The sequence below is a fragment of the Zeugodacus cucurbitae genome, chromosome 2, assembly GCF_028554725.1.
Source record: "Zeugodacus cucurbitae isolate PBARC_wt_2022May chromosome 2, idZeuCucr1.2, whole genome shotgun sequence".
Classification (NCBI taxonomy): domain Eukaryota; kingdom Metazoa; phylum Arthropoda; class Insecta; order Diptera; family Tephritidae; genus Zeugodacus; species Zeugodacus cucurbitae.
The window spans coordinates 61962084-61979885 of record NC_071667.1 but is presented as its reverse complement, the minus strand read 5'-3'; the positions used below and the strand labels follow the sequence as shown (position 1 = coordinate 61979885).

The 17802-nt window shown below is 35.7% G+C and overlaps 1 protein-coding gene across 2 annotated transcripts in view; it reads left to right on the top strand.

Moving 5' to 3' along the window:
- Nucleotides 1-1573: 1573 nt before the first annotated feature.
- Ptx1_0 (pituitary homeobox homolog Ptx1) overlaps nt 1574-17802 on the top strand; it is a 53405-nt gene continuing 37176 nt past the window's right edge. Inside the window, exons 1-2 of one of the 2 annotated variants that reach the window (XM_054228656.1) lie at nt 1574-3329; nt 10459-11314. In XM_054228656.1, coding sequence (XP_054084631.1) covers nt 10817-11314 — 498 coding nt within the window. In that variant the 5' untranslated portion in view covers nt 1574-3329; nt 10459-10816. The remainder of the gene's footprint in view (nt 3330-10458; nt 11315-17802) is intronic. The other variant, XM_011186955.3, reaches the window with a different exon arrangement.

The window sequence follows — 17802 nt, the reverse complement described above, 5'->3', positions numbered from 1 at the left end:
AAAATACGAAATGACTTAAAAAATATGAACTCCAACAAGAGCTGCGATGAATTTTAATAAACGCGCTGCCGCAGAAGAAGACCTTCAAATAACGCCACATAGCGGTACCACAAACATACATAACGAGGAGGTCGTAAGGTTGGAGGAGTAAGACGAACGCCGTTGAATGAAAGCAAACGAATGCGCCGAAGAAGTCAAGTTGAGCGCAAAGCGGTTGGAATCTGTCAAAAAATAACAGTTATTTATTTATATACAATACAACAAATGTGGCAAGGGAGTGGGTATATGTATGTATATGGTCTCAGTGGACCGCTGGTTAGGGGTAGAAGGGTTATTTGAAAGAAAAAATAAGAATAAAAGTTGATAGATGTTGTTGGTAGGAATTGAAGAAAAGTAACGGCAGTTCAAGCACACAAGCGCACTAACAAAATAATGGAAAACAAAACGCCCTTGACACCACTAGTCACTGTATTAGCTTAATGTGCGCGGGTGAGAAGAGTGAAGCAAACAATTTTTTTTTTTGTTTCTTCTGCACTCAAGATGCTTCTCTTGTCAATTTAATGGAGAAAGCAAGTATCTAAAAGCACATTTAAAAGGTAGGCAGATATTTGCACTGGGAGTGAGAGAGAGTGTGCTGCATGGAACCAACTGAGAGCATATGCAGCAGCAGCTAACAATTGAAGAAAAAAAGTAATAGACGCTTTTGATGCTTTGAAATTTAAAGAAATTTTAGAATCAATATTTGCATAAACGAATCGCAGCTGAGCAAAAGCCAACAGCTACCAAAGCAACTTTAAATAAGAGAGTAAATTTGCTTGTGCTGCGAAACAGGATGTTGGAATTTGTAAAACTGGAAATTGAGTGGAAATCAGCTACCAAATTCATCAGCGAAAACGCGCCGGGAAATTTTGTTGCAACACCAGCGCTGAGACCGCGCAACAGCAAACGAAATATACTAGCAATTGAATCGGAAAGGCGCTCTCCAAGCAAAGGGGGTAAGTGTTTACACAGCATGGCGCGTTCTTAACAAAAACAAAAAAAAAACAGTTGTCAATGGCAAATAGGACCTGAGCGGACGACACACGCAAGTGAACTAGCTGATGAGTAGTATGTGTGTGAGCGAGCGCAATGCAAAGAGAGCCACTGTGCTTGTATAGCGTATGCTGCTGTCACTGAGTTAAAGAAGCATTGTTCTCAAACAACAGCAGTCAATATGTCGGCTGCGTTGGCGGGTGTGTCCTATGAGGCGGTGAGCCACTCTGAGCATTACGGCTGACAAAGCGAGCGCGCATGATTACACGCGCAGTTGTTTCGCTCTTATACATAGTACTTGCTGCTGTTTCTTATCAGAATGTACGCACACACACACATGCTAAGTGAGTACGCTTTCTGTCGACTATTGCTATCACGCTCACACCAATGCAGTGGACGTTTGTCCGAAGCGCGATCGATAGCGCTGCTCGCTAACGCAACTGTTCGTGCGTGCGTGTGTGTGTGTGCTGATAACATAATTGGGTTGCCGAAGTGGCTGACTGCTTGTTGTAGACTAGCGCGCTGAGAAATAGAATTTCACAAATCAGTTCGTTGTTTTCCGCTGCGGCATAGTTATCGTAACAGTATACATGGCGCGCTGAGCTGAGCACCGCAGAGTAGTGGGCATTTGAATATTTGAATTTCGTTTGTGCCGCGTACAAACGGCGCGTTGGAGTGGTGAATTTTCCAATAACTGTAATTGAGAATGCCGTCGAAAAGTGTTTTCCCAACAAAAAATAAAAAGTGATTTCCATTCATACACAACAACAACAACAAGCACACAGTTCGGTGCAAATAAGTAAGGGTGGTGATAGCAGCAGCGCATCAGCAGTAGTCACAGCGTCCGCCCCGTTCTACAGCAGCAGCAGCAGCAGCACCAGTAGATAGTTGTAGCAACAGCCACAGCAGTAGCAGCATTAAGCAGCGCGTGTTCTCGTACTCTCTCACGCCATACGCCAAAAGCGTTGTGTTATTTTTGTAACTGATATTTGTACAACACTTTGTTATTCTCGTGCTTGTGAGTGTGTGTGTATGCGCGCGTGTGTTTCATTAGGGTGTTTGTTTTGTTTGTTGTTCGCTCAATAGCCGAAAAGCGCACAGCATAGCAGCAGCAGCTCACTCACAGCGCAGCGTGCAGTCAACATAGTCAACACACAAACGTATAAACATACAAACAGACAGACAGACATTCGTACTTAGTGGTGTAGATATCCACTACTCATCCAGTCGATACATTTGCGTTTCAAATTTGATTTCAATTCAGATACGTCTCGTTAACAAAGCAGACGCGTTTCCGTTTTCCGCTACCACTGTGATTGCCGCCATAATATCATACGTTGACTTTGATTGTAGAATTCTTCAAAGTGTTGTTTGTTCTGAGAAATCGAAATTTCACTACTTCCCAGGTAGTTCGTGTCAATGTGTGCGACAGTGCATTAAGAATTGTGAATTAAAAGTGGCTACAGCTTAGCCTAATTACGCGCACGGATTAAATTATTAGCAGACTAAGCCAGTGCGAATCCGTACAAAGCGCTAACTAAACAGAGTGAACTGTATGCATGCAAAGACGCATGTGTGTGAGTGTTTTTATTACGCGTAAAAAAATTTCAAAATAAAAAAAAACTGAAGCGCTTTAACACGCTTAAGCTTTAACTACATATTTTGTAAATTTGCGTTTCCGTGACCGAGAAAAATTTTTTATTTGTTATAAACATATATAATAATATTATTTAAAATAAATATTTTATTGTGAAAAATAAGTAAAAATTAACAAGAACAAAATAGTGACAACAACATTAGAGGTTCTAAGAAATCTATATCAAAAAAGTGACAGAAATATTGCTAACTTTTTTTCCATTGAAAGTAAACAAATCATTTGTGCGCGAATTAATTTTAAAAAAATTACCATAAATAAAAGAAACCAGTTTTCTACAAAAAATTCTCAAAAAACAAAAACAATAACAACACTGTTACCGTTTTATAAAATACACGCTATTTTTACAACGCGCCACATAAATTTCCCGTTGTATCTTCGATTTGTCGCGTCGTCATTCCATTTGATTTATGCGTCTTCAACCGCATACGACCCGTCGGCCAATCACCAATGTGCAGTGGCAGTAAATTAGTGCTACGCAACACACAAATCAACAATTTAAATTACAACTACAAAAAATCTAAAGTATAATAAAAAAAACTATATATCTGTGCGCGTGGAGAAATCTGTAAACTTGTCAGCTGGGTTCGATTCATTATAAGTGGATTAAACTCGGTGGATATCTGCCACCTTGTGCTCAAAGGTAAGATTTGCAGGGTTTTCTTTTCTTTTTATTTGGATTTTTCCTGCTCACAATTTGATTTGTTGCTCTCGGTTCAGCAATGAACGTGACTTTTATCAATACAGTCTCATGACATTTTCACCTCGAAAACATTCATCAAGTTGTGGATTATCTGGGACATCTGTGTTTTATTGCATCTACTCAAAGTGTATATGTATTTACATCTATCAAACTAAATAAAATATGTGGTAAAAGCAATAGGTGAGCCTCTTCTGACCGAATTCTGATATATAATTGTGGGAAAAGTCGTTTCCAACAGCCGTCGCCTGATGTCAGGTATCTAAGTGTGTTTTTGATTTCATGAAACCCAGCGAGTTTGAAGAATTTCATCTCGCTCAAGTCGAAATATTAATTTTATTACTCTCTCTGCAAACAATCAAAGAGAACAAGATTCGAATTTGTTAATGTTGTAGCTACTTAAACATTCCTCAAAAAAATTGCAGAAATCTGACTGCAGTCCTTGGCCAGATTAAAATTTGAGTCCGTTCCGGTTATGTAGAAAGTACTGTCATGAGAACAGATTCACATCGTTAAAAAGACTAGTTTCCGGTAAGCAATATGAGTGGACAAAATGGTTATATAAGAATTGTGGCGAATGGTAAAATCAGTTTTGAATTAAATTAAAATTATGAAACCGTCTTTAAGTGCACTCAAATTCCAAATCATTCTCATATCTGCATTTAAATAAAGTATAGTGCGAATGAAGTATCTGTTTGATTGATGGTACTTGATATGACCCTTTGTATATGCCGCGGCCCTCTTATAATGTTAATATTACTGTGGACTAATTGAAGAAGTCTGTGATAAGAGTGATAATATTTTTTTAGAGTTTCAAATCAATGTTTCCTGGACATTCATGCTACTCACCTCAGCTCTTTAAAGTTTTGTTATGTTCTTTTTCCTTTCGTCGAGAATATAAAACTATTTTATGAAGTTAAATCTTTAAAATTTTCTTGAGTTTTAAAAAAAATATTGAACTTATTACTCTAAAAATTTATTCCGATTTTGGCGATCCCACCAACAACTTCTTTGTATAAAACAAGTTTCCCTTTGAGTACCTTAAACTTGATCTATGGGAAACAAATACAATATTTCTAGAAAGTTCAGACGACAGATTTGACTTGTTTATTAGTTGAAAATGTTGTATGAATAATTCCATTTATCGCTTGAGTTATTTAATACTAATATTAAGTCCAGTAAAGTTGTTTTACAATAAATATATTTTCTATTATAACAATTTTCGTATCTCTTGTCTTTAATTTGTAGTTGGAGTGTAATCTCTCATGTATAAAATATGTATTTCTGAAAACCTAGCAAATCCCAGACATATGTATCTGTACCATAAACAATATTTATACACTCTTTTGATATAAAACATAATTTAATGATTTTTATGAAATTTTCAAATACAAAAAAAAATAGATGTTTTCATATCATGCCGTACAATTTTAAAACAAAGGAGAGAAATATGCAGAAATCTCCTTGATATGAGAGAAAACAAAAACAAATTTCAGCTGTGGTGGTGTACAAAAATAATATGATAATAAAAAGGCATAATTAATGGTAGAGCACAATGAGCACAGGTCAAACCGCCAATAAAAATCAACCATCTGCAAAAATATATTTCAACATTTTTTTTGTTTTTGTGGCATTTTCTAAATATAAATTTTTATAAAAGTACTGTAGAAATCTTGCGTTGAAGAGCTATTTTCTTTAAAATAAAAATAAAAATAATTTTTTTTTTTTTTTTAATTTTGGCAGGCTCGTAATAATAATACTTTAGTGATATTTACATTATACAAGAAAGTTAGAAACATTGTGCAACAGTGTTATCCAATCCAGGCGTAATGTTAGTTTAACATATTGGCTTCTTTAAATTTACTCGTATAATTAACCCATATTCATATATATGTACTTTCATAATGCACATTTTCATGTTCTTTCTTTTGCTGCCGTTTATTCAATTTTTTTTATTTTTTTTTTCCAAAACAGTTTTTCTAAACATAAAAAAGCATAAAATGTGAAGCTCAAAGCTGCAAACTTGACATTGCGCCTATAAATTAATTTCTTTATATGAATTTAGAGGTTGCCACAACTGAAATTGCGTGTTGTACCGATGAAAAGAGCGCTGCAAATACAAAAGTATATTTGTAAAAAAAAAAATAAAAATTTTTATAAAATATTTATTTTCGAAATAAATTTTATTTCCAAATTATTTATCGCCTATCAACATAAATTCTTATATTTACATACATACATACATATATAAATTCAAATTCAAACATATGACTTTCGAAATTTATGTGCGCTGTTCAAAATAAGCACCTTGCATATGATTGGATAAGAACTCATAAATTCCTGTCTCATTACTTAATACAATAACAACACACACACGCGCATACACACACTTGCATTTTGCGCACACATCAAAGCGTCATTTAAATTAAGCAAAATCTGTCGTTTTCAAATAAAAATCTACATTAAAGTAAATTATGATTTTTAATAATACACGCCGGTCGACCGCAAAACGATTAAAAACATTACAAGCACTCAGCCACTTTAATCCACTCGGGATCAAGTGGAGATCAAGCGGGATTTTGATGTATAAATTCTCAATTTGATTTGACTACTACTAGCGCAAGTGTGTGAAGTGAATTTTTTGTTTTTGCACGACCGCCAGCCTGGCTGTCTACCCAACTGGCCCAGACTGGCTGCGAGGCTGTGTATGTGTGTGTACGCGCGTTTATGACAATCTAAAGCCGCTGTTAGCAATGGTTAGTGGTTAGAGAGAACAGATCGTGCGCCGTCGAAGCTTTTTTTGCGTTTTGTGCTTTGGTTTTGTTTTTATTTTTGTTTACTATGCGTTTATAAATGAATTAATGAATGAAAAGTGAAAGTGGCATTTAAGTATTATACTTAATACAATAATACAGCAACAATAAAAACAGGCGTGTAGCATGCAAATTGTAATTTTTTTGTTTTTGTTGCATATGCTAATGTTTGCTGTTATTTTTTTGCAGTGTACATGCACTTGATCTATTTATACAGTTAGTTTTAACTTTCTATGCCGCACTTCTTGTTTATATTTTTCAGATAACTAGCACAAAGCTTATGCTAGCTAATAACCAAATCTAAACTACGTCAAAATAATCTGCTTGTAGAATTGGGTAGTTGTATACAACAACAACAACAACATGCCTACAAGTATTGCTATAAATATTTGAAAAAAATTGTTTTTGCCATCAACGTCATTCTAACAAACTCTCTTTCCATGGGGAATGTATACAAAACAATGCCGCTACACTCACGTATATTTGATACATATCTACATACATACAAGCATACTTAATTTGTATATATTGGCGTAATCATTGATTTACGATTAATCCATTGAGTGATTTTTAATTAAATTTATGTCTTTATGACTTCGCGAGCGTCATGTCTAATGATATGGTTGCATTGACTTCCCTTTTGTTGTTGTGCTGATTTTTGTATTTGTAATAGTAGCTATTATAAAGTTTAAGAATTGGAAATGCCAAACTATTTAGTATAACTGTAATGACGAAGCTTTTCTTAGTTCCTCTACGAAATTATGCCGACGCTATTTGTTGTGATTTGAATATGTAGCGGAGTATATACCTCGTATTAAGTTAATAGCGACTATTTTAGATTTTTAGATTTTTTAAGTTAGCGGTTTTTTTCATATGGTTGTTACGAAGATTATCTTTTTCTAACCAAAATAAGATATTATGATATTTCACAAATAATTTAAAATTTAAATTTAATTATAAAAGACTTTGATACCGTTAGTCATAAAAGAATAAATCACAAACACCAACTCAGGTATGATATAAAAACTGATAGAGCTTTCTTATTAGAGCTTTCAGTTAGAAAATGGTAATTTATGCGATACCTCCCAAGCACCTAAGTCAGTATTAGTCTAAAAACTGAATAAGTTTTTATATTAGAGCTTCCATTTAATCTACAACAAACGTCTAACTCAAAAATAGTCTAAAAAAATAAATCAAGCTTTCATATGCTAGATTTCAGTTTCTAAATGGTAAAGTCTGTGAAAGCTCCCAGCGTCAAAAATATCTAAAAAAATTTCCAAATATGAGCTTCCATATATGAGGTTTTAAGCTAACACTGTAGATATCTCTGCATGAGTCTGATGAAAGCACACATGCAAAGACTAACTGTAATAGTTGCGGATACTATGTTAAAGTTTGAGTCATGAAGAGATATCTTCAAATTTGGGTATATTTTACAAAAATCTTAAGGGTCCAATCTTTAATTTATAGGTCAACCAGCATTTCCGGTACTATATTAGATTTTTCACTATTTCAGCAGCTATTTTCAAAAAACATAAACTTTACCAGCTTTGTTGGCTATTCTAGTGGTAGGTGTTGTTGTTGTTGCTTTATAAATACAATTTCAAAAAGATTTACGGTGTTTTAACAACGGATTGGATTAAAAATAAACGCAGTTCTCTATATATAAGAGATGTGTAAATTTTTAATAGCACACTAATTACAATTCAATACAAACAACAACAAAAACCACACACGCACACAGCAACTGCAATTGGCAATAATTTGATTAGGTTGAGCAAAATGTGGTTTATGTAGCTTCCAGCCAGCAGATAAGCGAATTTCAATGCTTCTTCCAACTTTGCCACTGCGCGAGCTGAAGGAGCAATAAGAAACAACAGCAACAACAATAATAAATAGAGTGCTAGTTACCGCCAGCACGCGCAATAAATAAGACACGTAGAGTGTAAATATTTCTACACAGATAAGACACCAAGTGCTGTTATCTGCTTTGAATATACCATATATACATATACATGTACATATGTGAGTATAGTTGTCTGCATTTGTTGGTATGTGTGTGTGCTGTTTAGGTGCTATAAGCACTTTGTATGTAATTGCGGCCGCGAGGCAAATTAGTTGAGTAAAGTACCAGTGTGTGGTAGACGCGAAGAGTGAAAATAGGAAAAAATAGTGTCGGATCCAAAATAGGCAAGCGGCATAAAGTTGTGGTAAGCCAAACAGTGCGTGTGTAGCTAAAGGCTGCAGCTTGTGGCATACTTTCAACTTAAGAATCTCTAGAAAGAGTCTTTTTATAACATCGAAAGCCGGAAATTCGCTAAACTCAACCTGCCACCAAATCAATACTCTCCCACGGGGAAGACAAATTTTACTTATCCTCTATGGCACGGACTCAGTTCTATGATAATTGAAGCTGTCGCTTGTTAACAGGTTTTATCGGGAAACTGACACATGCCATGCAGTCAAGTTTCCCCACCACTAAATTACCTCCTACGGCAGTCTTCATCCTATTCATTATACTTAAAAATCGAGGGCAAAGAAAAATTATGTGTTCAGAGTCTATGTGCTCCGTACACATCGAGCAATACGGACTATTGGATGGAATTTGTGTAAAAAGCTTCTGAAGCTCCCGTGTCCACTTAGTATTTGGGCCAGGTAGAAATTCAGGTCCCCATATTTTCTATGTATCCACGAATGTATGTCGGATTATGTGGGTTCACCGATATTTGGTTGAGGTTCGTCACCGGTGCTGCCACATTGCTATGCTCTTATTTCTCTCAAGCTAATGTTGTTGGTGTGAAAAAGCCATGGAGATTCGTACAAAACCACAGGACCTCATAACAAAAAACGTCCACTTTACACAAAACACTAAACACTGAACAATCCTCTGTGTTTGTGTGCCCAGTGTCAACACTTTCTTTGTGCTGTATGTGTACTGTACGCTAAGTGTCTTCATGCAACAAAGCATCTCGCTACGAAACATCGGCGGCTTTTTGTGCTTTGAGCACAGGTGGCGATGAGTGCATGACCTCAGTCGCAGTTACAAGAAAATATGAAAAATGTAAATACTAGCTTGTTTGCACAGCGCTATGCATATATACTTGCATACATATGTATATACATAGGCATGTAAACATGTGTAGTTAAATTTGTTCTACCGCTTAATTTGCTTTTTATTATGCCTTATTAATGTGCCCAACGCGGCAATGCCTCCGTGTAAAACGGCAGTTTACAACAAGTAATCAACGCTACACTACGTAGCACTATCAGCGCTGTTTATCTACAACTTTTATAAGTTTCAACGTATAAAACAAATATACAAACATACACAAACATATACGAGTATTTATATATATGTATGTAAAGTATATATGGTTTATATGGCTCGCTGGTAGGCATATTCATATAAAATTTGTACGCTTGCTTAACCCACACGCCATTTTTAGCCATTTCTAAGTGTCGCTAGGTGCTGTTGGGGTTAAGCTTTTTATTTTGCTGGCAAATTTGTTAGGTAAGCAGTTGTAAAATCAGCTATTTTAAGAAGTTGTTTCTTCATATTTGTAGTTATACAAAGTTGCAAAGACATAATTCACATATTTTAGAAAATATTTGTATATATGTATCTATAAATATAGATTTATTCTAATTAAAAAGCAGTTAATGGGAAATCTGCTATGAAAAATACTGAAAATAACAATTTTTGTATAAAAAACCACCAACCATACTCAAATTAGTTTCGTGAAATTGACTGTAATTCTTATGAATTTCTAGTCACGAAACTGGTAGTAAGGACTTCCGCCAAGAACGATAAAATCAGCTTAAGAATACAACATGTTAACTAAAATCTCTCAGTTTCACCATAAAAATGTCACATGAAATAAATCAGATTCTTTTAAGATTCTATTCATTTAGTACTACTTTCAGCAACAGATTCCAAAATATAAAAAGACAGACAGTGAACGCAAAACATACAGAAATTCATTGAATATTCCCATTTAATTAACTGCTATCAAATTAAAGATATTTGCGCTACACTTAGCTACTTCAGCCGCAGGAGTATATTAGCTAACGGTAGATAAGATGGTTAAGGTTACTAACTAACTGTGCCACTTTTTTAAAATGCGCACAAAGGAGAGCTTCAACTGTATACTATAACTATACTATAATAATTAATTTGTATTAATTTCATACTCACACATTCCATTCTGAATATTTTGAACGAAAATTCACTAGTATCACTTTCTTTTTCTCACTTACAGCAATTAATTTCCTATTGATCAACGTACGTATTTACGCCACGCCCCAAACGCCGCACAGTTGCTGGCCAACGGCACAATCATCGATCGCATTAACGACCGTACGGCGCCGCACACAGCGTCCGCGTACGTGCCGACCAATATTACGCCAACGTTAGACTATACCGGCCTCACCACGACGACTACATTTTTGCAACACTTCAAGGACGTCGTCACGACGAAGTTCTCCGGCAGAGATCACCACCTGCCACCACTGCATCCGCACGCACACCCGCACCAGCAGTCGGCCGCACTGCATCACCATCAGCCACATCAGTCTGTGGCGCAGAGCTTTTCCACCATTTTTCCCACGTACTTAGGCATGGATCGCGCCGGTGGCGGCGGCGGTGGTGCCGTCGCTGCTGGCAGCGGTCTGGGTTCCCTACACAATTCAGCTGGTACCGGCGGCGGTGGTGCATTGAATGGTCTGGAAGCCATGTCAGCCGAATCGACTGGTCTTTGCTTGCAAGATTTAGTGAGCGCCGGCACAGCAGCGGGTGCTGGATCCGCTGGCTCTGCTGAGAGTACCAACACAACAAGCACTGCACTAAGTAGCGGCAGTACTGGCAGTTCAACGGTGAATGGTAGCGCTGGTTCGGCCACTGGTCAAGAACATTTACACAATCATCACAGTCTACATGACTCCAATTCGTCGGTTAGCATTTCACCTGCCATTTCGAGTCTGATGCCAATCGGTAGTCTTAGTCACTTGCATCATACAGCCGGTCAGGATTTGGTAAGCGGTTATCCGCAGCATCCACATCACGCTGTGGTGCCACCGCATACGCCGAAACATGAGCCGCTCGAGAAACTGAGAAGTAAGTACTGAATTTACTTGATTGCTATTAGTAGAGTTAGAAAAAAGTTGAGTTTAAAAAAAAAAATTCTGAATATCTAAACTGAAAATCTGTGTAAAAAGAGCCACGAAATATCGATATCTTATATATACATACATATATGACGACGTGGAAGATTTCGTTTCGTTTCGGTATAATTGCCAAACTTTGAAGACAAAAATGAAAAAAAAAAATATTTGTACACGCTTCTACAACGTCAGACCATCTTACGCAGAAGCTCATGTACTCATATGTTGCCAACGAAAAAGTGTCCAAAATGACTTCTGACAACTAACAAATTAACAAATAATTAATTAGCTCATAATTCACTCATTCCAAGTGCCAATGGTCGAGTCGTTCGCGCTTGAGTTGCGCCCCAAACGCAAGAGGTGTGTCTGTGCGCCAAAATGGTGTGAACAAGCAACTATATTATAGCTGTCAGCTCATTCTTAAACGTATGGTATATATGGTACATATCTACCTATTAGTATGCACTAATGAGTCATTATAGTTGACGGTAAAGATCATTTGAAACCGTTTTGTGGGTGATCATGGGAGGTAATTTAAATGGTTAAAGATAATTGATAATTTTAAGACGAAAGATTGATAAAACATTTAATAAAACAAATTGTATATTTGAATAAATAATATGTAATAATTCTTTGAGAGATCTATTGCCCTCAGATCATGAGGATCTTCCGAATATGTATTTGTAATGAAAACTTTTTCGCAAGAATATAGTTTCAACTCATCCACTGAAAGGGTTTTGAGGGCATCAGCACCACTTTCAGTTAGGCATAAAATATCAAGAATGCCGCAGTGTCAGTATGGCCATCTCAAAAAAATTGAAGTAACTAACCACTAAGTATATATTTAACCGACAAATATGTTATAGACATAGTCTTATCTCGGCTGAAACAATCCCTGACTTGCTTAACAAACAAGAACACTAATATGAGTGTTAACAGGTCACTGTCTGATTGGTAGGCATGTCAGTAAAGAAATACAACGATCGGTCACGAATTTCTTGACTATCGGAGTCTCCTAAAGGCTTAAGTGTATCGTACGACATCCATTTTACCTACCTACCTATCCATCACTAAGTAAAAATCGCAAAGATCTTGAAAAATCTGGACTTCGAAACCAGGTGCGACCACTGGTTCAATAGGGGATAGTGCCCGATGCCCAAGTCACCAATTTCAAATCACTTGTTCCAGGAGAGACCATTTCATCTGGGTGGACCACTCCCTTAAGTGTTATATTTAAGGTGAAGATTGTATTTGGTTGACATATTATAGAATCGTAGCCAACAAGTGTCAATGGCCACATTAAAAAATGTCGATTTACATAAACAAATACATACATATATCAGTATATAAATATTAGCCAATGTGACCGAACAATATGCAACAATTATGACAGAGTAATCTGTCAACAACAGCTGCTGTGATTCCCGTTACCTCTAGCTGTTCAACATGATTCATGATTCATGAAAACGTTCACGCACTTAATTTACCAACAGAAAGACACAAAAAACAAAAAAAAAACAAGCGCTTACACCCTCAACTCCATACCCACACACACATACGCAAGTATCTCCAACATAACGGCACTTTAAGTGACAGCGAACGTTGCGCCGCTGTAATTCGTCCAATAATATTCAAAACCACGTTCCGATGGCGCGTTGACAGCGAGTGTTAAAATTCGCGCGCTTCCATTGCCATTCAGTCACTTCAACGGCGGAAAATCGCTCGGCAAACTTAGCCAACAGCGAACATCGAACAACCAATAAAACACCCACCCAAAGCGTTCGCTACAATTACAAAAACGCTGCGCCACGTCGCCCTCCAGTTACACCAATGCACCCATTTGGATCGGTGTAATTTCGTGCTTGTTGTTGTTTTTGTTGTTATTTGCTGCTTTGCACTTGTTCAAATAAGCGAACATTTTTCACGCATTTTAATGCGTTCCACAGCGACTGCATTGCAGCTTCTCGCTTACTGCCGCGCGCTGTAAGAGGGCTGCCAGCGCTCGAAAAAAAGTCATCAACGAAATTCCAACGTAATCATTGTGCAATCATTAGCGTATATAAATATACAAATTTCACTTCCCTTCACTTCTGCTCTCACTCTATGTAGCGCAGCGCGTCACGGCTAATTGAACACCCTTCTGCCAGAAAATGATGTGCCGCACACAGGCACAGAAACCAATACAGAGTGTGCAATATGTGCTGAAGAGGAGATGATGAGATGAGGGAAGTGGATAGGGAAGATATAGATATACATATGTATATGTATTTATATACTTATAAACGTAACGTACGTAACACGCTTGGCTGCTGTGTCGTGAGACTGCATTGAACAAGTCACAAGTTGAAAATTTCTTATCTGACGCATATTATTTTGGCATTTCCTCATAAATCGGTTATCCTCTACTACATGCACTTGAAACAGTCGCTAACACTAGACATAAGGACGCCAACACTCCTTGGTCATCACTGAGTTATGACAAGGGTTACGCACTCATCCACCCGTTCGTTGCTTGAACTCATTCGACTCATCCTGCCAAGTGTTTCCCCGCTGGAAATTTGATATGTTTGAGTCAAGTGTTTCGTTGCCTTTGTTTGGGCGAAATTGTTTTGGGAATTACATACTAAATTGAAATGTTATTGTACAAATTTCTTATGAAAATATATACATACATACATATGTGGCTGTCAATGTGAAGAGAGGAAGTGTGTCTGCTAGAGGCGAGCAGTGGTTGATAATATGCACTTGTTAGTTTGATTGCAATCATAATGTTCAGCGCAATTACTTAATTACAATGTTACTGAGGAGACTCTATGGCTTAATGGTGAAAAGTCTTGGCACGCACTATTATTTTTCCGACATTTTTATACAACTTATGTATTAAAATTTAAATTTTAAATGTTGAATGCCCGATGAAATAAAACATGAAACATGAAATTTACCGTTATTTATGAAATGAAATAAATTAAGCCAAAGTTTAACTTGATTTACAAAATTATTTATGATAAAAAATTATTTTCGCAACGCAGGACTCCAGAACGCTGATGACAAATGTATATAAAAAAATATTAAAAAAGATTTATTGAAATAAAAATTAAAAAAAAATAGAAAATGAAAAATTCATATTAAAAAAATATTAATAGATATTTATTGAAATAATAATTAAAAAATATATATATAAAAAATTAATTGAAAGCAATTTTATTAAAAAAAACTTAAAAAAATTATTTATTAAAAATTAGAAAAAAAAAGTTTGATAAAATAATTAATAAAATATAAAAAATAATTAATTTCCTATTTCATTTTAATATTCATTGCTTTTAGAATAGTTATAGAGAGAATAAATTGCATTCTAGGACATCCGATAACTCAAGAATATTTTTTGGATTGTTACAGTTCAACCAAAGTTTCAAGTTTGTAACTTTTAAGACCGACTACCAACCATCTAATCTAAAAATGTACACCCCACTTTATTTAAATTGAATTTCCGAATGCCTTAAAATCAACAGTCTTTAAACTGTACAGCCTCACCCATAGTTATGTTCCATTCTAAATCCACCTTAAGTACATCGTACTAAAAGCCGAAGTGAGTGCATTTGCCATACTTCTACAAACAGATCATATCGCCGTTAAAATACACAAAAAAAAACTTGCACCAAACTGTTGCAATGCACTAACAGGAGTTGCCACAAACGAAAGGACCAACTTCACTTCGAGGCAGGAACTTCGTTGACCTCTTACTGTACCCAACCAGTGATATTGCTGACACTTTTATTTGAATTTATTTGCTTAGGAAAACAATTTAAAACTGCCATGCAACGAATTTGGTCACATTAAAAATAAATTGCAAACAACAAAAAATATTTGCGAAAAGCCACGAATATCCGTGTACCTGTTGAAAAGCGCACACACACACATAAACTTCACTCAGGTGCAAATGTGTTTAGCTTGTGGTTGTATGAATGTGCCACTTGTGCCACATATGCAAATTGCATGCTTATTCGGAATTGTTGCAATTGCCATTATATTCAGCTAGGAGCATCGACAACACCTTCTCTACACAACAACACCTTCTCTACACAACAACACACCGCTGATTGTTGTATGTCGCATGCCATCCACCATTTACTGCTACTTTGTTGTTACTTTTGTCACACGCACATACATACACATTGTTACCGTTTCACAAGCTGTTTGTTGCTGCAGTTGTCATCGTTGCTGTTGTCATTTGTGTTGCTTGCAGCATTGTTTGTCATTTTGCAGGTGCGCTTTGCTAACAAATTTGTTGTTATATTGTCGTTACACTTGTTGTTGAACGTGTCATTTGTATTATTTGCTATTGCCGTGCCATGCTGTATGCTGTATGCGCTTGCCACAGCTTCTACTTTGCTGTCTGTCTGTCTGGCAATAGCTGTTGTTGTTGGTTGTTTTATGTGTTGCATGATTTGTTTCATGCTTTTGTTGTTGTTGTTGTTTAAATAATGGCTTTGCAACGTGTCCAATGTGTGTACATTTAGGATTTCAATTATTGGCAATTTAATGGCTACCGCTGCAGCATTTGCGTTGCGTTGCTGCAGTAAGAACAACAACATTTTAGGCAGTTGTGCCAGAAAATATTTATTTTTTTTTTAATTTTTTTCTATTTGTTTAATAATCTATATCACTGTGCTACCTTTTGTGTCTGCTGTATTTTTTTGTTTTTTTTTTTTGTTATTAAAAAAGCTTATTTTTATTGCGTACACCTTTCTTTTCCTTTGTTTATTCATCATTTTATTGCATGCAACAATTTTATGTCATTCGTGCGTGCTTTTTTGCTCATTTCATAGCAACGCTTAACACATGCGCATAAGTTTATGTATATGTGTGTGTCGTCTGTTATAATTCTATTTTATTTCAAGTTCAAATTTTTTATGCTTCACGCTGCACTATTTCATAAACATATTTTTGTATTTATTTATAAATCACCTTAACCCGCTCAATAATATACAAACTTAAATACATACATACATAGATATATATTTTTTTTTATTTTTTTTTATACATACATACACATTTTTATGCAGCGTACATAAAATTATAATCCCATTTAAGCCTCTTCAGAATTTTAGAAATTTTTCTGCCGATCGATACAGTATGGTTGTTGCAATTTACATCAATATTCATTTGTTCATATTCTACCATATTCACAATAAAAATATGCCGCTTTAATACTCCAGAAATTTTTTATAACATAATTTCCCGTTAATTCAACGTAGCAACGTTTAAAGTGAGCACCAATAACTATGCTTGTGTCTTAAAGTCTATCACAACCACATATGTAATTTTTCTCACAACACACATACACATATATAGGGGGAGTTACCCCCTTCCCGAATTTGCTTCTGCATCCATTCATTTCCTCCTGCACACGCCAGCGTATTTGCAGCATTTTGCGTTTGAATTATGTCGCCAGCAGCTGCTCCAACAGCAGCGGCAATCAGCCCAAGCGGCAACAACGAGTGCCGAGCACCACAAGTTCGCCATAAAATATGCGTCGTCTGCGTTTTTATTATATATTTCTTTTGTAATTTTTCCAACATATTTTTTATGTGCGACTTTTTCAGTCGCGACCATTCATTTTGTAGTCTAATTGTTTTTGTTGTTTCAGCAGCAGCTTTAAAACATGTTTCCGTGTGTTATTAATTTTGATGTTTCAGCATTAAAGAGTTTATCATTTCGCTCATTTTTCCACATTTCAACACATCAATGTAGGCGCAACAATTAATTCATCAATTTCAAAGCATTTTTTGTTGGTTGTTGTTGTCTAACTACAAAATATGCCATAAACATGAAGTCATAATCGTCAAGCAATTTGCATTATTATTTATTTGTTTTGATATTTTAATACGCTCTAAGACTATTGGTATTTAAGAGAATATTTGTCTGCGAAGAGAGCATTTGGCATATTCCAACTGGCATTTTTGTATTGGAATGTTTAATTTTTTTTCAATAGAACAAATACAAAATATTTTTAATTCTTTATATTTTATTATATTTCATCTATAACTATTTAGCTATTTTTATTTATTCAATTGAAGGCTTTCCTACATGTGATCGAAGAAACTGAAAAGTCACATCTAACTTTATTTCAATATGATTAGCTTAAGAATTGAGTGAAAGGCATTTTGAGTAAGGTCCCTGAACTTTGGAATATATGTAGTCCATACACTTTTCAATAAAATCCATATATTCAGAGAAACCAAAATATAAAAGCGATCTAGTCTCATCTAGCAAAAATAAATACTGTTCTGTAAACACCAATATAGAATATGAAATGAAATATGAAACCGATTTCACTTTATTTAGTACTTGAACCTAAGATTTTAGAGCCAAAGATTCATGGATATCAGATGACGCACCTAAAAACATAAATTTCTATTTTACCTAAAATTGAACGTCTACAC